Below are 27,729 nucleotides of genomic sequence, written 5' to 3'. Positions count from 1 at the left end.
TGATAAGATCCCCCCTCAATCTTCTCTTCCCCAGGCTGAAGAGGCCCAGCTCTTGCAGCCGTTCCTCATAGGGCAGGTGCTCCAGCCCTCGGATCATCCTCGTAGCCCTGCACTGGACTCTCTCCAGTAGCTCCATGTCTCTCTTGGACTGGGGAGCCCAGAACTGGATGCAGTACTCAATATGAGGCCTCACCAGGGCTGAGCAGAGGGGCAGGATCACCTCCCTCCACCTGCTGGCAACACTCTTCCCAATGCACCCCAGGAGACCATTGGCCTTCTTGGCTACGAGGGCACATTGCTGGCTCATGGTCAACTTGTCGTCCACCAGCACTCCCAGGTCTTTCTCTGCAGAGCTGCTCTCCAGCAGGTCAGCCCCCAGCTTGTCCTGGTGCCTGGGGTTATTCCTCCCTAGGTGCAGGACTCTGCCCCTGCTCTTGTTGAACCTCAGGAGGTTCCTCTCCGCCCAGCTCTCCAGCCTGTCCAGATCTCTCTGAATGGCAGCACAGCCCTCAGGTGTCTCAGCCACTCCTCCCAGCTTGGGATCATCAGCAAACTTGCTGAGGAGGCACTCTGTCCCCTCGTCCAGGTCTTTGATGAAGAAGTTGAACAGGATGGGACCCAGTACTGAGCCCTGGGGTTGTGGCCTTATGCCACAACCATGCTCATCTCACTGGTGAGAGCGTTACGGGGTGGGGGACACCTCCCACCACACGGGCCAGTACTGCAGTAAGCAGAGCCAAGGGCAAGGTGGCTGCATGTTCAAGTCCACCCTGTTACTGCCTGGGCCCTAGTGGAGGTGTCCATACGGGCCCTGGCTAAGTGGGCACCCGGCAAGGACGAGCGAGCGATGCTGAAAGGAGAGGTGAACGACCGGGGGGGTCTCGCAGCTGCAGGAGAGGCTTTGTGGAAGCTCATGGTGCTGCAGCACAGCACAGGCTTGGCGCCACCCAGGCCCCAGCACTGCAGCACTAAAAAAACGGCTCTGGGACACTTTCCTCGCCGGTTGAGTTCAGGCTCGCCGGGCACAAAGTACAAAAGCTACCGGTCTGCGCTTCCCCTGCTAAGGACAGGCAGTGACGACAGCTCTGAAAGCTGATACAAGGGTAGATACCAGCAGAAGGGCAAGGCTGGAGAACAAAGCAGGTGCTTTGGAGGGATTTATTGGTCAGAGCATAAAAAAGAAAAAAAAAGAAAAAGAAAGCAAAGAACACTGGGCACACAAATACAAGCAAGTACAGCTCCTGGCCCCCTTCTCCCTGCCCAGCCCTTCCTAGCTCCATGGGGACGTCCTTCATCACAAAAAAAAAAGCACGGAAGGAAACGATGCAACATGCACACTGGACGCAAAAAGGCCCCCCCAGCAATCAGAGAAACAGGACAAGCTTTACAAACTAAAGGCAGGCAGGCAACGAGCAGCAGCCAGGGTCCCTCTCCCACGGCTGGAGCGAGGGCATCGGCTCATTCATGAGTAAAGGTTTAGCAATTTCTTTTTCTTTTTTTTAAGACTTATTTATTTTCCCCTCCCTCCCCTAGTATAGCAGCATTACGGACACTGCTGTTGTCTTTACCAGCGCAGCTGTTTTTGTTTGGGAACATTCCTGTGCAGGTATCAAGAGCTGCCTGATGGCAGCAAGATAGCCTCAACAGCACAGGGCAGCAGATAACGTTAATTAAACAGGAGAAAAAAAGAAAATGGGGGTAGTGTGTGTGGGGGAGACACAGAGGAATGTGATAGCAGCTAAGCAGCTCATCTGAGGCGAAACAGGAAACATCTGCCCTGGGCTGAACTGGTGTGACAGAAAGCTAGGCTTCGCTCTGGAACTGGAGCCAGCCTGCGTGCTTTGAACAGCACAGCGCAGTGCAGCGAGGAAGAGGAGGGGCAGGGCTAACGCTGCACTTCCACACACCAGTGTCCGGCGCTGCTGGGCGGCAAGACGAGTTGAGCAGCACCTGCAGGTGTCTACAGGGAGGGGAGCTCGGGGCTGCGCAGCTCCCCGAGGCTCTGCAAGCCGCTCAGGGCAGAGCCAATCATGGGGCCAAGGCAGTAGCAGTAACTAGCAAAAGCCTCTTCTCCTTAGGAAACTGGCCCTGCTCTGGCAAAGGTAGCAACACGCTGACACCATGGAAGGTTTGCTTTTTAAAAGGCAGATTTGCTCTTAGAAAGGAGAAACTAGTACTTCAAGTCAGCCTTGTTTGAAGATGATGGAGCCAGGCCTCCAGCAACAGCAGTGGCAGCCGAAGCCAAGCAGGAGCCCGGGCAAGCAAAGCCTGGAGTAATTTAGCCTCCTTCCAGCTATGTCGCAGAGCTAGGTCCCAAAGTGGCAAAGCTCACCCAGCTCGTGTGCGCCAGCAGGAACCTTGAATCACTCAAATAGTCAAGACGCACAAAAGCACTGCCTTACCTAGCAGCAAGCCCTCAAACCAGAGCCGCACGCTCTCCAGCGGTGCCTCTGCAAACAAGTCAGTTGTGGGGTGAAGCAGCAAAGCGCTTTACTCAGCCTTCAAACACTTGTCCCCATGCTGCAGCAGCCACCCCAGGGCTCTGGGAGGGGAGGGATGACCTGCCCCGCACGCAGGCTTAGAGGCTGCTGTGTGTTCATGCACACACGATTTTGGCTTTGCACTGTTAGCAGCACCCCACCACCAGCACCCTGAAGATGGCTGCAGCTTACTTTTGGTGATGCTTTTGAAGACAGAAAGGTGCCTCCCATCACTAGGAAAGATTTGTATCACCTTTTATCAGCAAAGCAAGTCACTGACTGTTGCTCTGTACCATTTGCAGCCCTGACGTGCAACACAGGCTAGGATGCATGGCTAGAGCTCTGCCAGCAAAGCACTTGAAGGCAGCAGGGTGGCTCGACGTAAGAGGTGAGCTATGAGCAGTTGATGGATGCACCAGCAGCTGCTGCTGCTGGAGGAAACGGCCACTCTCCAGGCTCACAGAGCTTGCTCCCCGTTAAAGCTCCAGCGAGCAGAAGAGGTTTGGGTGCAGGTGGATGAGCACCATGTCATGGTGAGCTAGTGGTAAATAGGTACCTTGCAAAGACTTCCCCAAGACCTGGTCCCCTCCCACCTCTGCAACACTGAACATGGTGCAGCTCAAGTGTTGAAGACAAAATTAAGAAACAGTATGACAGAGGAAGAAAACAGCCAGACATGTGCCCTGGCACCAGAGTGAGAGCCTGACACCTTTCCTCTCTGCTTTGATCCTGCCTTAACACAACAGTGGTGTGGCTGTGTTCCTGCTTATGCTGTCCCTTGTAGGATGACCTGGTAAGGCCACCGGACCAAGGAAGACAGGCTTAAGAAAGCTGTTTGATCAGAGATCCAGTATGAGCTGGTTTTAATAGTGCCTTCAGGAGAGAAAAGAGCTCATCAACTTCAGTGGGAAAGAGGAGAATCAGCACGTGCACTATCAAGCCATTCCAGGAAGAGGGTCCCAACTAAACTGGAGGCTGCAAGGCAAAGACTGGGTGTAGATATTCAGCTTCTGTAAGGGGAGATGGAAGTTGCTGAGTTAATGTCAGAAGAGGGAGCTGGGGAGAAGGTCAATCAACACAGCCCCAGCTTTCCCTCAGGCTCTTAGCTGGAAGCCAGCAGAAATGTTTAGATGGTTGAAAACATAACATGTCCTGGGCATGGGTATCAAGAGCCACAGAGCAGTCGCTGTCTGCTAGCCAGCCGCAGGCTGCAGGTCCTGCGAAAGTACAATGAAAGGGGTAGGGTGCAAGACAAAGCTACAAGCAGCAGCTGCCGGTTTCTGAGGTCCCAAGGCACTGGAGGATGCATTTCAGCTATGACAACTAACCTTTATTTTGCTGGGCCTTGAAAAAAAGCAGCAAGTAAGATTACAATAAAAATGAACAACAAAACCAAAAAATCTATCCCCCCAAACTGGGGAAGTTTAACATTAGGGACAAGTAGTAACACTGCAACTGAGCAGCAGGGCTGGCTGCGCCCTAAGATGGATGGCAGTGACTTGATCTGTCAGTGACATTCAGATTAACACCATGAATTCAATGCTATGGTTTATTAAAACACAAATACAAATTTTTAAAGGAACTAAAAACCCATAATCTAATATTTGCCTTAAATGATGCAAGAGGAAGTTATTAGGAAAAGCTGACGGAAAAAAAGGCACTTAAAAATGATCTTCAAAGGAAAAGAATTTTGCGCAAATCTGACGCCAGCCAAGTGGAGCTGCTCACTTACACACGTTCTTCAGAGCTAACGTCACAGTATATGAAGCACAGCAAGACAACAAAGAGACATCCCTTCCTCTCCTGCATATGTAGAGAGATGAACATTGATCACAGCAAGAGGGACAGATCTTCCCTCTTCCCCTTTTTGGATGTTTTATTTCCTGGGAAGAGTGATCCATTAACTTCTACAGAGGCAAAAAAAAAAAAAAAAAAAAAAAAAAAGACTCACAAAAATGCATTAAAATCACATGCAATGAAGCACCCCCTCCCAAAGGAGCAAGAAGCTGTCCAGAGAAAAGCCAATGCAGGAAGTATGGAAAGGATGAAAGCTAAAAGCTTATGAACACGTTACAAAGTTATATGTGATAACTAGTACTCTCTTGGCATGGGTGGCTCATACCCAAGTACAGGGTATGACACACTGCAGGTTAAAAGACTGTTTTGAAATCTACGGGGTGAGTTTCCTCAATTAGCTCTTTCAGTGTGCAACGTGAGCAGAAAGGGTTTAAAAAAAAAAAAAAAAAAAAGAGGATTTAGCAAAACTTTTCCCCCCTCACCACCCAGAGTAAACTACACAGTAGTCCATTAAGTGGCATCTTTTAACCAGTCTTCCAAGCAAACCTTTCAATATGAAAAGGTGAGGAACACAGACACTGGTGTTTCAAATCACTGGACACTGCACCAGAAAAGCTGCACAGGCAAAGCTTCGCTTGCTGCCTCTGTGCGACGTTCCGGCCGTCTTCCGAAGCTCAAAGAGGATGGGAACATGCCCATAAAATGCATGCAAAGCCTTCAAGCAGCAAGAGTCCTTGTTTTTACAGAGGAAGAGCTTAGCTGGACATTAAGGGGATGAGTGTCACCCAAAGCAAAAGAACAGGCTGGCTGCTGTTCTGCAGAGAACCTCCTCCCAGTTAGATGCATCTTGTGAATACAGTAAGTTGAATGCTCCATATGTAAGCATGAGCTCAGACATTCACTAAGCTTCCCCCTCCCCCTCCCCCGCCCCCCATTAATTTGCAAGCATGTGCTGATGACAGTTTGATGGTTGGATGTTATGGATTAGTCCCGGAGAGCATTTTTCATTAATGGTGTAATTTAGATATCCATAAATAAAAAGCAGATTTCCAACAACTTAAAATAAAAATTTCTAGAAAGGCATCAATGTATTTGCTGAATAAGGCGTTGAGCAGGTTCCTCCATCTTCTTAGCAAGACCATCCATGGTATCCATAAATAGGGGATGGGGGAGGGAAGGGCTCTTGAACATAGTGTTTCTTGGACAGAGGCAAGAGATGTTCTCATTTTAGTCGCTCAACAAGTCCCTGCGTCAGTCCAAGGTGCAAAAGCTGAGATCTGGAGAGAGTTGCTAGATGAGGGAAATACTCCAGGAGCTTCTCCCACGACAGTTCCAGCAAGCTGGGTACCACCAGCCACATTTTAAACAGAGAGCCAGTCCGCTTGTTTTCATGGATGTTGACCACCCCTCCGTGAACATACATACAGCCAGCCTAGGCGGGAAGAGGGGAACAGGGGAGTTACACACGGGCACGGACAGAACGGGCACACCAGAAGGTGGTGGCCCACACTCCAGGACACACAGCACACCAGAGAGCGTCAGTGCCAGGAAAACCAGGAGTTTCTACTTCACCTGGAGGATCACAGATTAACATTCATCTCATACACCTGTATTTGCCTGTGATACGTATTTCAATGCCTGAGCCAGTCAATCTGGGCTCTTTTCACAGCCAAGGATCAATCGTGCCGCTAAAAGCACGTCTGTCATCCTAAAGCACCTATCCACTAGCATCGAGTGCCTAGCTCGCCTGGAGGCGGCTGGACTTTGTCAGATGAGTTCTATCCCAAGGAACGTTTTAGGAGTGGGGCAAGGTGTTAATAAATTATTATAGAATCACCCTGAGAGGTAATATATATTTCTAAATTAAAAACACACTATACAAAAACATGCTGCATTCCCTCTGCTGGCTCAGCAGCACAACACAACCCTGCTCTAGGAATCTCATGAACATAGAGATACAATAAAAGCATAGCTGCTGAGCTATTCAGAAAATGGCATTTTTTTCAGTGTCAAGAAAAAGGAAGAGTATTCCTGCTGTCCATGCACCCACCTGCAGGCACTGATCTCCTTCTTGGGGAATGAGTTTATCAGGCTTACAGTTTCCCATGAGTTGCATTTATAAGAAACTATCACCAAACTAGACAACAATGCTGTTATAGCTCTGCCCTCTCACACTGCCCAAGGCAGTCACTAGCCAAAGGAGGCCGAAGTCGGTTAACTGCATTTTCTCCTGCCAGCTGCATATCAGCCACAAGTCTCTAAGTTTGTAGTTACTGCAAAAAGCACCAGCAACGGCAACCTTCCCATCAGCAGTGTTTTCCAAAGAGAAGGCTGCTCCCCTCCTGATTTTTCAACCCAGGCTGTTCTTGGTAGGCCAAATCCATGACAAGTTACATGCGGTGGAGTTTGTGTGTTTTTTTTTTTTTTCGTGAAAGTTACTGCTGTTTACACATGGAATTACTTCTTGAAGCTAATGCAGTATTAAAAGCTAAATCCAGCATCACTGCTTTCAGCAAGCAGAAAGCATACTGTGTGCTACAGCTCCTCAAACGCAGCAGGAATAAAAGCCAATGCAGCAACCTCACGTCAGCCCTCAGCCTCCCTCGAGTAGCTGCACCCAGTTGAGGTCAGTTCCTTGGTAACATCTGTTCAACTCTGCAGCCCACACAAACGTCAGAGGGCTGACAGTACATTCAGTGTAATGGCTAAAACTTCAGCTACGTAGCAAAGGAATTAGTCGCTTACCGGTGTGACAGCAGCACAGTGAAAATACACTGGTTCAGGCATGGCAGCTGGGAGCTTGACCCACTGGAAAGTTTGCAGATTCAGCTTCCAAACGTCTCCCAGAATCACTTCTCCATTATAACCCCCACAAACAAACACATCTGTAAAGAAGAAGAAACCACAATGCTTACTGGCCCCACAAGACAAACAGCCATCATCATTCAGGAATTACAGAACATGCTGTGACTGATGTCAGCAATGACCTTTCTAGAATGGTTTCAGGAAAATCACCTGCTTTATCTCAGCCCAACCTCTCAGTACCTCCCAAATCAATATCAGAAGAGATTCTCCTCCTGTTCATACCCACATGGGCCATTTAGCAGCTGGCTAAAATGCTTTCAAGAAGCAGCTTTCCAGCCGCTTTCCAGCTTTAAGAAGCTGTATTAAGCCCTAACTAACCTGAGTTCAGAAGCATCTGGGCTTGATTAGTTTCTCATGTTTTTAGACTCACAGGGATCTGCATTTACAGCCCAAATTCCAGACAAGAAGTGGACAGGTTTGACTCCCCTCTCAAGAGACTCTAGCTCTTAGGCCTGCTGTGTGCCAGAGGCAGATCCTTACTCCTAGCTTCCCACAAGTTCTCCACTCAGACATTTGCCCTGAAGCAAAACACTGCCGATGAAGGTGATTGGAAGCATCTCCAAAATTTCCTTATTTTTATTGGCAAAATTAACACTTAAAAAAAAAAAAACAATGTGGCATACCACACTGATGCAGGGCTCATCATCAAACTTTAACATACAGCACTCAACAACAGCTCTGAAGACAGATTTGAAAAGAAGGGTCAATATTGCAACTACTTTTTCAGTCCATTATGAGAAATTCAGTATTCAAAGTTTAGGGGAATGAGGTCTTAGATCTAAACTTATTTGAAGAAAGTTTAAAATTGTGGACAATCAAATATGGATTTTATGTGTACAGTCCTCTCTAAGCAACACTTCAAACAGAACCATGCAAGTGATGTGTAGCAAGAGCATTTGTAGGCTCAAAGAGAATAAAAGGCTCTACTAAGCTGCAGGAAGCTTCTGACACACAAAGAAAGGTCCCTCAGTTTATTAGGGAATGAAAATACAAAAGTTCTAACTCTGCCACTCCCTCATAATCCACTCCACATACAGATATCAGATTTCCACCCCCATGAACAGGACAATCTATTAAAGAAAGCCCTAAACAACCCTGTCCCTAAAGAATTCAGTTTCTAGGACTTGGCCTCACCTTGCTTTTCACAGCAGACATAAAACTGGCAGGTTAGGCACAGAGCTACAGCACCACTCATACCTGTTCATTAGCTTACAACTAGTTGCAAGTATTCAGTTGCAAAATATTACAGACATTCATGGCTGAAATGTACAATATTTTACACTGAAGTGGCCACAAGTCCAACATGGATTTAGATGTTGCGTAAAATAGTGCAGAATTCCTGAGAGCAACAGTATTAGGCATTTCAGAAATAAATTTGCCTATAGCAGCAAGTAGACACATCCCTCATATGAAGGGTGGGGGCACCTGGACAGTTCAAGGACCGTTAACAAGAAGGAAATCCTTTCCAGAAGGATTCAGGTATGATGAGCCCTGCAGTCAACTCCAACATGTTGGAGGCCAGCATCTCTCAGGCTAGAAAGATGGAGCTATCACTACTAGCTGCATATGAAGACAGACCAAGCTTCAAGAGGCAGATCTTACCATTTTTTATCTGAACGCAGCTATGGCATCTTCTGGCTGCTGGGAAGCCTGAGGAGGAGCAAAAAAAAAAAAAAAAAATATTGGCTATATTTGCTTTTAGAGTAGATGAGGAAGTGGTGATTATAGCTCAACACATAATCATGGATGGGAAATACTTTCTTCATTTATTTTATTTTCTACAGTCACATCTCTAATTTAGCAACTGGCTGTTTCAGAAGGTTTGGCTCTTATTTGCTCTCCAGGGAAGGAAGAGATGTGCTAGAATCACATTCCCCACAGACTCCAGCTCTCACCTCTGGCCTGCTGAAAAGCAGCACCATGAGTTTAGAAGGTTGCAGGGATACTCCCACTGCTAACTGGGCCAGCATTTGGTGGCACAGAGGGAGCAAGGAAGTGAGAGGGATGCACACTTCTGCAGGGAAAGCCAGCCACTACCATCCTACTAGTTCAGGAAGGGAGTGAAACCAGATTGCTAAATACACTTTCAGAGGGTTAGTTCTCACTGCCAAGGCTGCAAACAAGCAAGATTCTGAAGCCAGTGTAGATCATGTACCGTACAACAGGGCTACAAAAAGGCTTTCAGACTGCCAGCAGACAGCATCCGAGCATCTTGGCCATTTACGGGTTTATAAGAGATGACACATGAAATTCCAGACTCACCAATTTTTTCATGAGGCTTCGTAGCAATTTCCTCCCAGGTGTTGGTTTCAAGGTTGTAGGCATGGATCTGAAGGGACAAAGAGGAGCTATTAGTCCTCTTGGCTCTCACAGCACTGTGATGATGCAGCCATAGAGGGGACAAGACTAGACACTGACCAAAGGAGCTACTATAAATAACACCTTTGTTTTACTGACTGAAAAAGAAAAAACAGCTAATCACAGTCAATGACTAAGCAGGTATGAAAACACTGTTAGAACATACTGGATTACTAAAGCTTTCATCTCAGATTCTGTTACTTGAGCCCCAGAGCTGAGGAAAAAGAATATAGCTTAAAGACAAAAAAGAAAAAAAAGACTGACTAAACCCTCCAGTCCTCTGGATTTATATATTCCTTCTTCATTCTGCAATATATGCCTAATACGTCCTAAATATTTTTAAACATGAACCTGTAAAAACAGATCTGCAGAAATGAAGCTATTCTGCAGATAAGTGTGGTGACTAGGTACCACAGGACATTTGTGGTAACTTTTTTTTTTTTTTTTAAACAGAAGTAGGAGAACATTCTGCTCCTAGTTACTTCTTACCAAGCTCCCCTGACAAAACTAGATGAAGAAACCGCTGCTTATGCTTTGCTGTAGAAAATTCCCTATCCAACCAAGAACCCAACATTTCCAATTGCCTTACCTTATCTAATGAATAAGCTGTCCAGGATGTTCCACCTCCCAAGATATAAATTCGTTGACCATCATGTGCGATTTCATGTCTATACCTGAAGATATTTAGTAGCACAAGGAGTTAGACCAAGTGAGCAACAACAAAGCTTTCTGGAAATACTATCAAATCTGAGTGGTTAAGCCAACACCCCGAGTTTGGCTATGTTGTATCAGGCCCTCAGGTTAGGAGTTTACAAAAGGTCTGGAAGCTTTCAATAGTTTTCATTAGCAGCACTGCAGAAGCTTAAAAGACATTTTCTAAAAGCAGAGCATCATGGACCTCAAGTCCAACAGCTTCTGGAGCACCATAATGGCCCTCAATACTCCAAACCCTTCTCTCTTCTTCCCACTCCCTGCTCTTTCTATCCAAGCAGATGAGAAGCCCCAAAGTCATCATTCTAGACAAAAGATCATGGTAGGGGAAGTTATGTGAGGAGGGTAACACTGACAGGTCACAGGAAGGAGAAATAAAGATTAAGGGAATCCTTGGCAGTTCTGTATGTCCAGACAAACACCACCATAAATTGCCCTTCAGAAGAGGCAATAAAGGGCGCAAGGCATTATTTGTCCCAAGACTAAACCAACGTGGTCACTGACCGATCTCCCAACTCCCCCTCCATCATGCCTTGTTAACAAAATGAGACAAGGGACAGAGGTCAGTGGAAGCCTCTTCCCCTCCTCAGCACTCACCAGCTGGCCCAGGTCCCCAGCTCTGCTCTAGTATCACACAATACAGATTAGTGTCCTGGCTTATGGCTGCACAACCCACCCCTAAATCCCCTGCATGCCAGACTGTTGAAGCACTGATTTTGCAAAATTCACAGGCATAGACACTGTTTTAAGAGTGCTTCTAATCCTGTCCGTGCTCCCTCAGCTTTTCACTCCCAGTAAAGGCAGCGACTCCCCAGTATAAATGCTCTCAGACTGCCCGTTTGCTGTTTTTATTATGACCTATCTCAGGCTTCACTAACTAGATCTCACAGGAGCATTATGAAAAGAAGCTTCTCACCTCTCTTCTGGCATGTCACAGGACATATTGTTTGGTTTCAGCTGGATCCACTCCCGAGTGTTAAGATCTAGTTTATGTAGGTCAGTACTGTAAATGTAGCCAGTTGTTCCTCCAAACACATAGAGGGAGCCATTGATGATGGCCATAGCCTGGAAGGTGAGGGGAAGAAGCCAGTTAGAAAGGGCAGGCAATATCAGTGTCAGAAAAAGAGCAACTTTCTACCCTCCCAAAGTAAGACCCTGCATGCAAAGCTCTACCCACAGGGGAGCAGTGTCACGGCAACGTTAACGTCCCTAAAAAGAGCTTCTGAAACCCAGCAGAGAAATTTCTTAGCGTAAGCTTCTGTGATGCTCCATCATCCACAACGATCAGTGCACTAAGCCCCGAGCAAGACCGATGCCAATCGTCATGATTGGGAGTTGACATTTTAAGTGAGGGACCCACAATGTGCCAGCAGAAGTAGCAAGGTCCTCCATAAGCAAACATCACCCAGAAGTGGAGAGCTCTAAAAGACAAGGGGAAAATGGACAGAACGCAAGTTCAAAGCCTCCTGGAGAGCACAGGAGAGACAGGACAGGACTTCCTGAAAGAGCAGAGCAACTGCTACAAAATTAGTGTAGTTGGTGCCAAGAACTTAACACTGGAGCAGAAAAAAAAAAAAAAGCCATAGAGGAGACAAGTCTGAGCAGGGAGCCAGCTGATCCAAGTGGAGCCACTGAGCTTCAGGCATCAGAAGAGAAGCCCCTGCTGCGCAGACCCATCTGAGAGCTCAAACCACAGCACAGTTAACTCTGACTCTCCACCACGCTGACCTTATCCAGATACTGCTATGGAGAAGCTTATCAATCAGTTCAAAGAGCTAGCAGAGTTAACAGAGAAAAGCCCCAAACACAGTGGACAAGTCAAACAAAACAAGAGACAGCCCATACAGTTCAAAAGCACTTGAAACACTGGCCCACCAAAGCTGTGAATGCGGTGTAGGCAGCTATTCCCTGAAGCAATCTGAGGCAGCAGCTGAGATGCAGGTGCCTCTGCTCCCAACTGCCTCTTGGCCAAAGCCTAGCAGGGGCTGAACCAGGGAAGGCGGAAGACTTCTTTCCCTCCCCCAGTGTTTGGCAAGCACAGCCACAGCATCTACATGAGAAATTAAGGGTGCTGTAAAGGTCTGCACTACAGATACATTGGCAGTGTTATCTAAAAGCATGGCAAAAGCTGGCAGTCCTCCCATGAGAGTGAATCTAGATTTTTGTGCTGTATTTGACACAATGTGCATCCAAGACATTACGGACAGCTTTGAAGGCTATTTTAATATAAATAAGACGACCTAGTAAACACTGTTTTGATATTACAGGTCTGGATTTTAATGGCTTTGAAGACGCCACCAGCTCAGGACACAGAGCAACCCCAGAAAATACCAAACACAATTTAATCTTTTCATTTAAATGCATCTGACATTTCGTTAACAAATTGTGGCTCTCCTAACTACAAGAAAACTATTCCTTTCCTTTGAAACCTCAAAGAATCAAGACCACTCCATCTATTACTTTATGAACAATACCTGCCTTTCCTTGCTTACGTGCACAGAGAACAGCTCAAATTACTAACGCAGAACAGACTTTTGCACTCAGGCCCCTTCTGCGGGACACCGAAACCCTAACAGCGGCTGTGCTTCATACCTGGCCGTAGATTCGATTGGGTTTCTTTCCCCGGCAGCTGAGCAGGGCCCATCTTTTGTACTTGACATTGCAGACATGGACATCATTGCCGTTGCTCTCCCCAAAAGGGATCCCCGTGCCCCCAAACACAAGCAGATTATTGCCATGCAATACAACTAGGAGAGAAAAAGGGAGAGCAGAGATACTTGTTGCTATGAGATGCAGTAAGACAGAATGACTCTGCTTTGGCGAGAGTAGGCAGCAAGTGAACAATATTGTTCAAATACAGTACGCTTCACGCTTTGCATTTATGGCCTTGAAATGCTCTATAAGTGGACGAATGCAAGCTCAATGCCATGGTAACCAAGGCCTGCTTTTTAAAAATGGCTTGTGAACAAAGAGATCTATTTTTGGATGCTTTGAGATGCCATACTGCATGCACACCTAACCTCTGAAAACGCAGTGTCCTTGTAAAGATCAAGCAACTATCGCTTGCATTTGAATCTTTTTCTTCCTCTCTGCCTCAACCCAAGTGAAAGGGGAGAGGAGGGAAAAAAAAAATCAAAACACACAGCCCAAACTCAAAGCTTGGTTGCAGAATTGGGAACAGGATCCTGACTTCCCAGTTCCTGCCTGGTTTTGCATTCCACAAGGGACACTGATTAAAATAGCTTCAAGAGTCAGTGCATAGGAATTGAATTTCCATACGTACGTGACATGGATGCTAGTTCCCTAGGCATGTAGCCTTCAGTGCCCATTTGATGCCAAGTGTCTGTAGCAAAGTTGTATCGCCAGAGTTCCCTGAAGAGTGGGTAGTCTTCATTCTCTGGTCCACCAGACTCATCATAGTCAGGATTGTAGCCTCCAAACACATATAAATTGGCATTATCTGCCACGCATCGATGGCCACTTCTTGCTGGTGGAGATCTATGGCCTGTAGCAGGAAGACAGAGAAGGTAAAAACAGCTTCGGTGAAATGTGTCCACCCACTGTAGTGGTTCTCCAACAAAAGCTGCTGGTGTTTAACAGTAAGGAAACATGTCTGCAGCCAGGAGGTAACTGCTCTGTGAGGACAGGTTCACCTCTCCGAGCAGGACTGCAGAGCACCTTTGCGTGTGTGTGTGGCCATGCCCGGCTAAGGAGGCCTGCCTGAAGGGCTCTGTGCCTTTCGCAAAACCACCCTTTCATAAAAGGTATTTCCAAGATATTTTTTCAAACTCCCTTTTCAGGCGTTCTGCACAGCAGATTTCACTTTGGAAACAGTTCCAAAATGTTTATATTTGAACCTGCCAACTGGGAACAAAGAAGAAAAGGAATGATTTGCTCTCTCCAACACACACTTTCTCCCTCTTTTTTCTCTTTCGCTCTTAGGAACTTGTAACTCAGCTGAGCTTTTTCAGCTTGGACACCTGTGGGCTTCCTAGATGTTACACAATGCAAGCGTGATGCAAGTACAAGTCGGCTCACAAAGGCTGTAGCCCCAGGGGGAATGCGGCCGGGAACTCGGCTAGGAGCCTGCAAGCAGAGTTTGACAACTGGCACACACAGGCCTTCCCAGAAGGAAGCCCTCTGCCTACCCAGCCTCTTCCCAAAAAGAGGATGGTAATGAAGGCAGGCGGCGTGGGGAATTCAAAGAGCTCAGAGCTCAACCAAAACAGGCGCAGAGACTGATACACACGTGCCGCTTGGGCAGCAAGCTTTGGTACCGCAGTCCAGGGCTGTCACAGATGTGGGATCAAATATGTTCCCTGTGTCTGCTTTCCTCCAGGTCCCTAATCTGCTCCTGCCCTAGAGAACCAAGGCGCCGTGCTGTGTGGCCAGCTGAGCTCGCGGACAAAACACAAGGAGCATCTCAAGAACAAAGACAAAGCAGAGAAATGCCTCGGGACTGGCACAGCAGCACTTGTCTCATTTTAACCTCCCTGAAAAGCTGAGATCACAGTCCAGGAAAATAACTTGAACAGCAATATTCTTGTTGGGCAACAGCATTTGAAGTTGGAGCTGACAATAGACAAGTGATCAAAAAGTAACTCCCAGCTTGTTTTAATTCACTGCACAGTGAGAGAGTAGCACAGTGCCAAAGACGGAGGATTTCCTTCAGTAAGGCACAGGACCACCTAACGAATGACAGAGACGAAGCGAATAGTCAGGGAATAGTCAGGGATCAGGTCCCTGAACAGAGGAACCGGCTACGAGGCACAGGTAGAGCATTTCAAACTGGCTAGTGCAGGTGTTTCATAAAATCACTTTTCTATGCAATACAGAGTGTTTCAGCTGGAGTACCTCGAACTTTCGTTTTGAGAAGGATACACAGTATTCCCCCGAACTGTACAATTTCAACGAGTAACCAACACCCCTGCAAGCACCTTCTGCGCTTATCGCATCCCATGGCAGACACGCTGCCAATGAAGACCAAAATCAAAAGGAGATCCCCTCACCCAAACAAACTGGTGATCTTCACCACCCGCCTGCTCCCACAGCTCTTCCACAGACTTGCGGGGTGGAAGAGGACCCAGCAAAGTGTCTAATTAGGGCCAAACGTGTTTTCTTCTTAGAGCCAGCTACCACAATTACTATCCATGAATCAGACACCCTGAGCAATAACAAACGAGGCCTCAAGCATACTTCCTACACGAAAGGCGAAATAAATGATTTGTCCAGACTGAATAATGGGTTTTAACTCAATGCAAGCAGATGCGCTTAATCATGTTCCCAGACTGTTGCTGTTTTAAGCTACAGTTCTTGTGGAAAATTAAGCTGCTCTATAGGGCTCAAACAAACACCTCGTGGCTAAGTTTTGACAGTTTTGGATTGCTTCCAGTAATAACTGCATCTCACAGCAATCACCACTTAGAAAACCAATAAGCACTAACTGAAGCAAATGGAAATAAAGCTAAGGAATTAATGGAAAAATCCTTAATGTCTGGTCCCTCTATTCAGACAGCTTAGCACTCTCTGTTTCCAACAGCAGAGTGAGCCTTCACACCTGCAAGCGGCGGCCACCAACGTACTAGTAGCAGCAGCCAGGCCCCAGTGCTAAACTAAGCTGTTAAACAGATGCAGCGAGCTTCAAAGGTCACCATAAAGGGCAAGAAAAACATCCGTCCCTTTTGGCTTTTCATTTTAAACCCTGGAACGATCAGAGACACAGATTCACTTTTCCCAAATTAACACACTGGTATGTATTACATACATACAGGTATTTGCAATCCACGTAGTTTTTCAGACTCCTCTTATAATCGGAGAAGACGCACACTTCTAGAGGGCAGTTCATCTGATCTTGGATGCCTGCAAACAAAGCTGTGCCTGGGAAGTACCTGTGTCTCTCTGCAGCCTAGGCCGATGAAGGGCTTGGCCAAAGGAAGCCCATCCAGCTTGTTTCTTCTTCCGTATTTGCCCTGAAGGTTTCCAAAGAGAAGTCCTGAGAAATCTGAAATGGGAGCTTAATTCTCTAGTGGAAGTTATGGAGCACTGCAGCACATATTTGCAAGACAGTAGAGTGGTGGTGGGGAAGAGTGTGTTTTGTTTTGTAAGTTTAGTCACATACTGAATTAAATAGGTATTAAGGAATTAAAGAGTTCAAATATTACTTTACCTATAAATCCTATTCCCTTCTAGCTGTATGCTTGCCATGAGAATTTTCCAGAGGGAAGAGGGAAGAATAAGCCTGCTTTTATATAAACAAACAGATTAAATAGTAACACGCATAATTCATAGAAAATAAATACTTAAAAAGCACAGAGGCTGTTCACCATTCAAAATTTAAGAGAGAAAACACCTGACTGCAATAAAGCCCAGAACAACTGCAAGACAGTATTCAAGGTTCAGCAGAAAGGAGACCGCGCTTGGATGCATGCAGGTCCTTGAGCCAGCAAGATGGATACATTAAGCGCACAGATTAATCTTTCCAAGATATTTCCAAGACACGCAGAAAGGGCACCAGAAGCCAGAGCTGTTAGCAAACGGATGCTTGCAAGTGCCCAACGGGAACAGTGTGAAGGCACTACACGGCTTGCTACTCATCTCCTCCCATGCAGCCCTTTCACTACAACTGGTATCCAGTGCTAGCTTGCTGTTCACTCCCACTAGCTCACCTACAACTCTGAGGGCTCTGTGTCCGTGGAAAAATTTTCAATTAAACAGTAACTGCCCTTTGCTGGAAACCAGCATTCCTCACAGCAGAGCTGGTGGCATGCCGTTCCCCCCATCGTGCTGTTCACAGTTTAGCTTCTTAAGGCCGATCCGTCGTCCTCAGCATTAAGGCACGCACCAAACGCGGGCGAGAGGGGCTGAAAGGCAGGCACGCGTCTCCTGCTGCTGCGCCGGGCAGGCAGCGGCGGCTCCCAGGAAAAGGACGGCTGGAAATGCCAACGAGAGCAAAGTGGAGCGTTACCCCCTCTCGCTACAATCTAAGTCTGAAGCAATTTCATTTTGCTCTGTTCAGAGAATAACAGAACTTCTGCTCTATTCAAGCAAACCCCAGCTGTGTTTCGTGCAACACAGTACGCCACGTGCGAGCACCGACTTTTCTCTGGAGGCTTCCCATTTCCAGCCTGTTGCGCTAAGCTCTGCTGCTCACTAACCCCTTCTTACCGGCTGAATTCCTCCTGCTCTCAGGTGCCCAGAGAAGATGACATAATCTACCTACACAGAGGGGAAAGAATTATCCAACATATTTGAGTCATCTACGCAAGTGCATTCACAAATGTATGAATGAACAGTACAGTGTTAAACTGAATTAAATTGTCTTCAAGATCCTCTGTTCAGAAATGAAATGACCCTAATGCACTTAATCACAGAATAAAGTCTTATTAAAGAGGTTCCTCTAGTTTCTGACTTTTTAAAGACCTGCACAAGTTTAATCTATTTAAGAGTTAATTCAAATAAGCTTCTTCAGCAGACCAGTTTCAGAGATGCATTTCTATTTAATTATGTTTTATCACAATCCATGTCTCTTACCGAAATGTTTAATGCAAGTTTCGGATCTATTTTTGTTCAAACATTAGTAGCACACAATGAGCCTACTAGACAAATGAAAACTTTAGACAATTCAGGAAGATGGAAACACCCAAGCCTTTGCTAACTTCCTCCTCTAGCTAGCAAAATCCATCACCCAAAGAGCTGAACCTGCCTTGGATTAGAGAAGTGCCAAATGCTAAACAAAGCACAGCAAGACACCGTCACCATGAAAAGCTGCAAGTCACAGGGCTCCGCTGTTAATTCTTTGACATCAGATAAGGAAAGCAGAAGCATGATACACAAAGCCAAGGCAGATCTGTGGTAAAGATGTCTTAAAAGCTAGTTATAGTGATACAAAATGACTTTGAAGTAAAAAGATATAAATTGGAAAGCAGTCCGCTTCCCAAGTTTAACATTTCAAAGCAAAGCACTGCTAGTTTGCAGCAGCAGAAGGAAGGAAGGGGAGGTATATTCATGAGGCCTAATATGACCCCTGAATTTGGAGACTCCTTTTGCTTGATCCTTAGGGAAGAAATGGGAACTGTAAAACTGTTGCCTCAGGGACCCTCTTTCCACTGACCATACGAGGACTCCAAAGACCTGTTTCATTTACCTAAAAACAAGAAAGAGATACTAGCTTTCAGAGAATGAGAACAATTAAGAATTAACACAAACAAAATTAAGTTGAAGGATTGTGACAGGAACATAATAAAGAAAATTTCTAATTTAGGACTAAGTTATCACACGGAAACCTGCTTGCTGGGTATCAATTAGACACTGATCTGTTAACACCCTGTTAAATTCACTCTCACAGTGCTTCATTAAGCGACTGCTCAGATGGCCCAGACTGGCTTGATTAGAAAGGATTCCTAATTTAATACTTCTCCATCAAGAGGTATTATTAGAATATGAGATTAAGAAAGAAGGTGATTTATGGAAAGCCAAAAAAAAAAAAAAAAAAAAAAAACCAAAAAAACTTTTGCATTGGCAGATTATTTAAAGTTATACAGCACTCAAAATGTCACTCTGAAGGAGAATGCAAAGTTGAATGGCTCCTATCAGTCCATAAATATTATTCCTATTCTGATCAATACAGAACACAAGTTTCAGCTTCAAAGTTTATTAAACTCCAACTTTGGGGCCTTCACAGCCACAGAGACATATGGAAAGCCTGGAAGAAAAAAAAAACAAAAAAACCCACAACCTTTAGCATCAGCAGATTACTTGAATTTATAGAGCACTTTGAATGCTATCAGCACACCTAGAACCACAACACGTGTCAACAGCCACAATCAAGTCTATTGGATTCCTCTACCTCATTTCAATAGCTCTATAAATTTATATATAGCTATATAAATTTATAAACGCTGAAGTACAAAGTGATTCGGTGCAACCGCTGAATCACATATAGCAAAAATGTAAGGCAAGAAGCACTTCAAACAGAGCAGCACAAAGAGACCTTTGGAAGAAGAAAGGAATTTTCTTTCCATTGATTATCCTCCCTTTCATGACCAGAGGGAAAAAAAAAGGCTGGCATTATCTCACTGGCTAGGTTAAACAAGAAGGGAGTACCTGCTATTCACACTAGCAAGCTAGTCTTTTTTAAGGGGGGGGGGGAAGGTCTAATTAGCTGAATTCATTTCTCTAAAAAAAAAAAAGGAAGAAGTGTTGAATACAAGGTTGTTTTGAGAGCCTGCCTGAAAGTAGTCTTTTTCTTATCATGACCACGTTGCCAGAAAAAATAATAATCTATCAATCGGTGATAAGCTCTCAGCAAAGAACGAGGTCTGCCTACGTCATCGCTTCCTGCAGAATTTAATTTTTCTTTCGAAGGGAATTTTCCCTAACCCCCACGATGCCTCGTTATCAGTTCCCAGCAAACCGATGCAATGGCTGTTTTCCCGCGGCGGGAAAGCCACAGCTGCCGCCTCCCTCTGCCGACCAGTCCCCGGAGGATCCCGACCGCCTCACCGGCTCTGCAGAACCCTGCGGACAGAAAGGAAAACGTGAACGGTCCCCTCGCCAGGGACGGCAGCCAAGGCACCCTGCAGCAGAAAAGGGGCTTGCACCTTTGGGGGCAAAGCCGAGCGGCGAGGTGACACTGCTAACCTCCCACCTGAGGCACAAGACTTGAACGGACACAGAGGCCAAGCTCTTTCACCACCTCAGCTACGGGAAAGAGATCCAGCTGGAGCTAGCAGAAACTGCGGAAGGCGAAGGACTAAACAAGCGTGACTGTCTTGCAACCAAGCATCCCTTCACACTCACACCCCTTCCCAGCAGATAACCGCCGTGAAGCTCCAACAGTGGCAGCTTTCCAGGCTCAGCGCTGCCTCTCTAAACTCCGTCGCACGCTTGCTTGCTGGGGGTGCAAATAACTCACGTGCATGCCTGCTCCCCAGAGAGGGGCTCAGAGCAGCGGGTGCTCAAGCAACGAGCTCGGGGTTTAAGCAAGGTGTGGTTTCGTTTTCCACGCGGTTAAAGATTCTTCTGTACAGTCAGATCGACAGCTTCCGAGCCAGAGGTGTCCGTTTTAAAGTTCTGCCTCACTTTTCTGCCTTTGCTACAGACCCTCCTAAAACTGGAACGCAATTACAATGTTTTGACACATTGCTTTCCCCACCTGAATTACAGAAGAATCCTAAAGATTTAAGGTCCAAAGCATTCATGGTTTGCTTTTCAACTATTGCATGCTCATTTCACACAATTTTTTTGTTGCTTTTTCATTTGGCCTTGTAAAGAAAATTGCTATCTACAAGAAGAAAAGCATTCAAGAAAGATAAGAGACAACACAACTTAGGAAGCGTGATCTATTCAGAATAAACAGGGAATGACTGTGAATGTCTCAAACAATAATTAAATGCCAACACTTGAAAGATTTCACTCAAATTTGTCACAACTGACTGCAAGAATCTGTGTTTTCCACAGAGCAAGATGCTCTTGCCACAGCAGAAGCAAAGCTTTTTCTTTTTCTTTCCCTTTTGCCCAGCCCAAGGGAGAGCGGCCGTACAGCGAAGGAAACGTCAGGATCCACCCCGCAGCGCATCCAGGTTGCTCAGGGCAGTATTTCCCTTAGTAAAACGTATCTTCGTGGGTGTTTGGGGAAATTGGTGAACTGCATTCGTGCCGTATCCGCCTCGGTTCTTGACAGACGGTTACTGACAGGATGTGTACCCTCAGCACCATCCCATGGAGTTAAAACGCACTGCTGGTCTCGGGCACAGGGTTTCCATGTGCAGGTGGAACTCAAGGTCAGCAGAAACACTTGGCTTCTAACCTTCACAAAAGAAGTTTATCCAAGAAAAGTTGCCAATGTTTCTAAATCTCAAGGACAAACAGCAGGTTTATTTTTTGTAGCCAGATACATTTGGGAAAAAAAGGTACATGTGCAGCATATTTTCTACCACTGTATCAAGCCTCAAAGCGTGAGGAGGCAGGTGCAAACTTCTTTAAAGATTACGAGACTTTGAAAATTAGAAAATAAGCGCGTGCAAAAGCTTGCACACACTAAATGATCTCTACAAGTGCACAAAACAGCATTTTACTAAGACAACAGCAATTCATCTCTAAGGTCATGACAGACACCCAGGAGTTAAGAACTGACCACATGCACCCTTTCCTTGCTAGTCAGAGCACCATCGCTCAACCACGCTCCACAACAAGCAATGCTTTGGCCAGTTGGCAGCACACATTAGTTTATTAAAACTGTTAGCTGAGCAACAGCTGTCAATACTTAACGAGTACACAGAGCAAGGCAGCTGTATTTTGATTTCTGCTGTGTGCTCAACAGAGCACAGGGCAGCCCAAAAAGGAAACCTATCAAGCCATTCTCCTACCTTTTTATTTTATTATTTTTTTTAAAAAAAAGTCTTTAAATCAAATATGACCTACTGTTCTTTCTTTAGTACAGCTGGGGTTATACTTTTCCTCCTTTCCTACCAGGAGGCAACCAATGAGACGGAGCAAGGTAAGGCAGGGCTTAAGAGATAAAGCCCCCGGATTCAAGCTTTCATCGCTGCACTAGCTAGCTAATGCTACGTAAGCTCCCAGCTCTGTTCCTTGAACAAAGCTGTCTTTTTTTTTTTTTTTTTTTTTTTTTTTTACTGTGGTTTGATAGATTAGTGGTTACCATGTACATCATCTAACCTAAAACAAATCAAAATTGAAGATCTATTCCAGCTTAAACTTTTGGCCCTGGCAGCAAAATGAGAGCAAGTATTGTGCTCTGCAAGGCTACAATAGGAAAACTCTGCCAAAACAGACAGCTAGAATAAAAGAAAAAAAGAAAAGCAGACTCCTGGGTCGCAATCAAAGCTTGCAAGTAGTGGTAGTTTTAATATTCTGAATTTTAGTCCCAGTTAAGCTCATATCTTGCAAGCATTTTTAAAATTCACATATTGCCTCTGAATCCTGTTTGTCTCCACATCAGATGTAGATGCCTAGATAAGACACATCTTAAAAATAAGTATTTAGCAGCAGAATACTATTTGCTATTTTTATATTTACTGAAAAAACTGTTTTCATATGCAGCCATGAATCTCTTTTATTTTACATGCGACTCAAATCTGGATTTGAAGAAAAGATTTTAAATCAATGCTTTCTTCCAACCTCTCCTCCAGACCACTTAGAACAAAGCCAGATTTCATTATTCTCCGAGCACAACCACCAGCAATTCAGATAGCTCCAAGGACAGCAAACCTTGCACCTCCCTTTATAAGTCCCTTTATTGCTCAACCTATTTCAGGCATGATATCCAGTTAAGTGTGATTTGCAAAGTAAAGGATGCAAGAAATTACCATAACAAAACTCACTGTGAGATCTGAGGGAACAGAGGGGTTGTTTTATATCACAAAAATCTGTAAATAAGCTTGTTCTGGCCACTCACACCCACATGCTCACAAGCACGAAGACCTGCGTGCCCATGTGATCTGGCCAGCATCACTTACGTATAGCACGGAGGATGAAGGGAGGACAACTGTCAAGTCCTCACTGCCTCCCGAGTTCTCCTGACTGAGGATGACAGACTGGTATTGGACAGGTCTTTCACAGCCCTCGGGACCAAGGGTTTCTACAGCACGATCCTTTAGCCTCAGAGTTTTGCCTACTTCCGCCTTCAGAAAGCTTAGGTGAGCCTGCTGCCTACTGTCTGTGCTTCCTCCTCCCAAGTTTTTCTTGAGCTCCAGCCTCTCTTCCCGCTGGGCTAGCAGCAGGAGGAATGGCACAGGCCGCAGCCTCGCCGCCTCTGCCCTGCTACCAGGGTGAAGGGTCTTCTGCTGGCAACTCAGCCGTGCTGATGCCTCATCGGAGCACTGTGCTCAAGGGAAACACCACATTCCTCGTGGTCAGGTGTACCCCGGGTTATCGATACAGGACATTCGTGTAACCCCAGCTGCAGCGTTTCTGCAGGTGCTTTTACACACACGTATCTGTTCTTAGTGCCATTCAGACCAACTTTTTTGCTTTTTTTAAAGATCTCCACAGTCCCCTGTAGTTTCAGGCACTGTTCACACTGGTATGAATGTGCACATATACCTAGCGACTTGCCCCAATATGTTGCTTATCTGCACCTTCTAATGCCCTTTCAGTCTGTGATCATATTAAACCAAGTGCAAAGCCATATAAAGAGGCATATATTACATCGCAATATTACTAGCATTATTCCTAACAACATAATTTGTATTTCAAACACACTTTTTGAAATACAGACTAAACTACAGGATGTAAAACTAACTAATCCAGCGCAGCTCTTGGTGACCATGTTTTCAAGATAGCATACCAGTGGTGAATAGTTAAAGTTTCAGTATACATCCTTTTTGCTGCTTCTTAAGGCTCTATAAAGATGTTATTAAAATTCTTTTCTCTCCTACCTAGTTTTTCAACATGTGAAATTGCAGGTTTTAGTATCCTTAGGAAAACTTTTGAAGGACATTTAGGTCAAGGGCTGAAGCCAAATCACCGCTAGCTCTTGGGAGAGAAAACAGGACAAGTCAATATTGACTTTGACTCCAGTCTTCACAATTTCATCTTTTTCATACTGGCCAGACAAAATATGTTTGAAACTCACGTAACTAGAGTCCATTACAAACATTTGGACAAGCAGATGTGAACGCGTCATCTCTAGCACTGAGAACAAGGCTTAAAGCCTGCTCTTTCATCCAGCAGCGTTTAGCTTCCCAAATCGCAGAGCTCCCTTCCCTGGCAGGCTGCCCGGGTCTGAAAAACACCCAGGAGGGAAAGCAACTGCGTTTGGCTCACCCGTACCAAAACCACGACTCTGCCTCTCGGCCCGAGACTAAGGGCAGCTGGGAGAGGCTGGAGGAACTGCCCCAGGATGCCAAACACAGCCCACAGTCCGAGTGCCTTTTCTTTCAAATATCTGAAGTGTCCACAGCAGCGTTCCTACGAGAGCTGTCATGCTCATATTCAGCCGGCAGAGCTTTGGGGTTTCAATTCATATGCAGAATGCGTGTATTTCTTTATTCTGTTTCTTAAAGGCCTTAGCTTTCAAACCTTTTTGTAGCAATCAGATACTTCAAACATTTCTACAAGTGTGCTGCTGACAGTCATTCCCCATGACTGGTGAAACAGGAATAAGATTGTAATACATGAGATAATATCCCCAGAGCTCAGAATAAAAGAAAATATTAAAGCACTACTGGCTGGAAACAGAGCAGGGTAGACACAGAGAAAAAACAGAGAAGTCCTTATGAGTGAACTGTCCTTACTGAAAAATCTCAGCAAAAGAGGAAACATTACGTTATTAAGGTTGAGTGTTCCTTAACTTATTTTTTGTTTTTATGTAAGAAGAAAATAAAGAAAGGAATTTTGGAAATTTAAGATATCGCATGTATCCCAATCTTTAAACAAATGGCTTTAGGCTCGCTCCCCCATGCGGCACAAACGGGTTCAAGGTATTTTTTTTCTTTCTTTCTTTTTCTTTTCTTTTTTTTTCCTTGCTAAATTTTTTTACATATATTTGAAATTCAGAACCCATCTGCACAGAAAACTATTGTGACTGGTACTTTGGCAAAATTATAGCTCAAGATAAAAACATAAATGCTGAGCATGTGAGAAGGGAAGATATTTTTAGGTCTCCAGATTGTTTCTATTCACTAATCCTAAGAGTCTGATGGAAAGGCTAGGGAAAAAAAAAAAAAAAAGAATAGTATCATGACCGTTCATTTTAAATGTGGACAGGAAGTTTCCAAAAACAGGAGGAACAAAATACACATCACCTATACTTCACATTTTTGATCTTTCTAAAGCTTACAAGCAGCCAGAAATGGCTCCTTCCTTTTCCTCATCCAACATGCAATTGTAGATGTTTTAAGAGTCACACATCATCATCATAATTCTCTATGAAGAACAGCTGCGAGAGCTGGGCCTCTTCAGCCTGGGGAAGGGCAGACTGACGGGGGATCTTATCAATGTGTACAAGTACCTGAAGGGAGGGCGTCAAGGGGATGGGGACAAACTCTTTTCAGTTGTCCCATGTGACAGGACAAGAGGCAACGGGCAGAAATTGAAGCACAGCAAGTTCCGCCTGAAGGTGAGGGGGAATTTCTTCCCTGTGAGAGTGACAGAGCACTGGAACGGGTTGCCCAGAGAGGTTGTGGAGTCTCCTTCTCTGGAGATCTTCAAGGCCCGCCTGGATGCAACCCTGTCTACCATGCTCTAGGTGACCCTGCTGAGTGGGGAGGTTGCACTAGATGATCTCCAGAGGTCCCTTCCAACCTTACTGATTCCATGATAAAGCTGGAAAAAAAAATCAAAACAAAGAAACCCACACCTTGTTTGCATTGAGCTGTTAAACCATCGGTGAGACTTTTTTTGTAGTCACTTCTCAAGAAATACCCCTGTTGAGAAATCCTCAATAGAAATACTCTTATTGAGAAAGCAAACAGAGCAGAGCAAACTTGATATCGGCTCCTGCCAGCAGTTTGCTTACCTTTCTTACCATTACCCCAAATGATTTAAATTCTTAGGGATGAAGAAGCTGACAGAAGTTAGAAGTTTCTTCCACAGTCATGTTACAAATCAGTAGCAGAGGGAGAAACATGACAAGGACAGTAACTAAATAAATACATATGCTCTAGCATTTAACTGGCTTTTTGCCATTTAATGAAAAGATACCTAAAATCACTTGAACTAACACATGGCTTAGTAAGAGGAAAATTAAGCTCTGCAGAGAGGAATCAAGTGAACACATCTATTTCCAAAGTATGCTACAAGCAATATGCACAGTTTCACAATAGTAATTACTGAAATTAAAAAAAAAAAAAAAAAAAAAAAAAAAGCATAGCACAATTTATGGAAATAGTCTAGGGCATTTAATGGTGAGAAAAATGAAGAAATACCATGCAAACACAGAAAGAGAATTTAGGGGTGCTAACACAAACCCAGCTGGAGAAAATGGAAGAAAAAAAAATATTGCTCTCCATATAGCTCAACGGTTACATAACAACTGCTGGTGGAGCTCTATAAATAGGACACCTAACAGGTGTCAGATGGGAAGAAACTCCACCAGTCTACTCAAACGGGATTTACCATCAGTCAGCTTTTTGGCAAGGCTGACAGTATGGCTCAGGTTTGTTACAGTTTGCCTTAAATGCTAGCGCTGAGCAGAGCCAGATGGGGTCAGTTCATCCCCTGCTGCCCTTCCACAGGTGTGAGCAGGCAGAACTCTGCATTCGGACATAATCTTTAGCGTACACATACAACAGCAAAAAATGGGATCACTAGGGATGTGCCAAGAGGATGTGCTACCATGTTTGCTTAAGACAACCATTTAAATTCAGGAACAGGAAGAGATAGCCCGCCCTTGAGCTACAAGAAAAGCCCTTATCAAAGGGGGAAGGAAACATTTTTGAGAATTTGCTCAGAAGCAGAACGTAAGGATAGCTGCGATGCCCTTTACCCTGAAACTGCTGGGATGGGAGTAACCACCCCATGTCAGGGCTGTGGGTTGCCCCAGGCCCCCTGGGATGGGGCTGACCCCCCATCCCATGACCATAGGGCACCCTGGGCTGTTGAGATACGGGCGTTCTCCACCCCTCCCAGGACTGTGATGTACCCCGGGTCCCCCAGAGCCATTGCGATGGGGGTGGTTCCTGTCCTGTGACTGCAGGGTACCTCAAGGCCATTGGCATAAGGGCGACACTCCCCATCCAAGGACTACAAGGTAGTCCCCAGGCTTCTCAGCATCCCTGACCTGCTGTGATGGGGGTGACTCCTATCCTGGGGCTGTGGGATATCCCAGACCCCTGGGATGGAGGTAACCACTGCCTCAATGACTGTGGGGTACCCCCAGGCCCTCAGCATCCCAGGCACACTGTACCAAGGATGACTCCTATTCCAAGACTGCAGGGCACACTAGGATGGGGGTGACATTCCCCGGGGCTGGGCAAAACGCAGACCCCCTGGCATCCTGGCACCATTGTGATGGGGGCAACTCCTGCCCTCGGACTGTGGGGACCCATGGGGCAACTGGGATGGGACTGGGGGGGGGGTCTAGGTACCGGGGGGGGGTACCCAGGCCTCCCTGCTGTCGTGAGACTGCTGGACAAGGGCAACTTCTACCCCGGGGTAGCCCAGGGGCTAGGATGAGGGATCACTGCCCCCCTCCCCGTACTAGGGGGTACTGCAGGCCTCACAGCATCCCAGGGCCGTTGGCACGGGGGCGACACCCATCTCGGCTCTGCGGGGTGCCCCGGGCCGACAGCAGGCGGGTGACTGACTCTCCCCCCCCCCCCCCCCGCCAGGGCCACAGGGCGCCCAGGCCTCAGTACCCTGGGCGGCTGCTGGCGGCCGCCGCCGCGCACTCACCGGCCAGGTACGGCCTGCCCGGCAGCTGCACGAAGCGGTTGAGGAGGCCGCCGCCGCCGCGGCCCGCCGCGCCGTCCCTGCCGGCCCGCAGCCGGTTCGCCTCCCGGCCGCCGCCGGCCGCCGCCGACATGGCCCCCGCCGCGCCTCAGGCCGAGGGAAGGCG

General features: G+C 46.1%; 1 protein-coding gene across 1 annotated transcript; it reads right to left on the bottom strand.

Moving 5' to 3' along the window:
• Positions 1-3,795: 3,795 nt before the first annotated feature.
• On the bottom strand, positions 3,796-27,696 carry KLHDC10 (kelch domain containing 10). The gene is made up of 9 exons (XM_062579003.1): positions 27,567-27,696; positions 13,495-13,716; positions 12,804-12,958; positions 11,128-11,276; positions 10,090-10,174; positions 9,405-9,471; positions 8,745-8,792; positions 7,023-7,162; positions 3,796-5,709 (listed from the first exon to the last, which is right to left on the bottom strand). The coding sequence occupies exons 1-9, from the start codon at positions 27,694-27,696 to the stop codon at positions 5,500-5,502; spliced, it is 1,206 nt and encodes a 401-aa protein (XP_062434987.1). The 3' UTR covers positions 3,796-5,499.
• Between the last annotated feature and the right edge of the window lie 33 nt (positions 27,697-27,729).

The sequence above is a fragment of the Rhea pennata genome, chromosome 1 (assembly GCF_028389875.1).
Source record: "Rhea pennata isolate bPtePen1 chromosome 1, bPtePen1.pri, whole genome shotgun sequence".
NCBI lineage: Eukaryota > Metazoa > Chordata > Aves > Rheiformes > Rheidae > Rhea > Rhea pennata.
Note: the sequence above shows the minus strand (reverse complement) of the source record. Positions and strands in the feature narration are given on the sequence as shown.

Excerpts from the sequence above, each read along its gene's own strand:
- KLHDC10 (XM_062579003.1), bottom strand. The coding sequence starts at position 27,696 with ATGTCGGCGGCGGCCGGCGGCGGCCGGGAGGCGAACCGGCTGCGGGCC. Across the intron at positions 13,717-27,566 it reads GGGCAGGCCGTACCTGGCCG|GCCATAGATCTCCACCAGCA; the intron begins GTGAGTGCGCGG and ends TTCCTGCTACAG. Across the intron at positions 5,710-7,022 it reads ACTGTGCTGCTGTCACACCG|GCTGGCTGTATGTATGTTCA; the intron begins GTAAGCGACTAA and ends CTTCCCGCCTAG.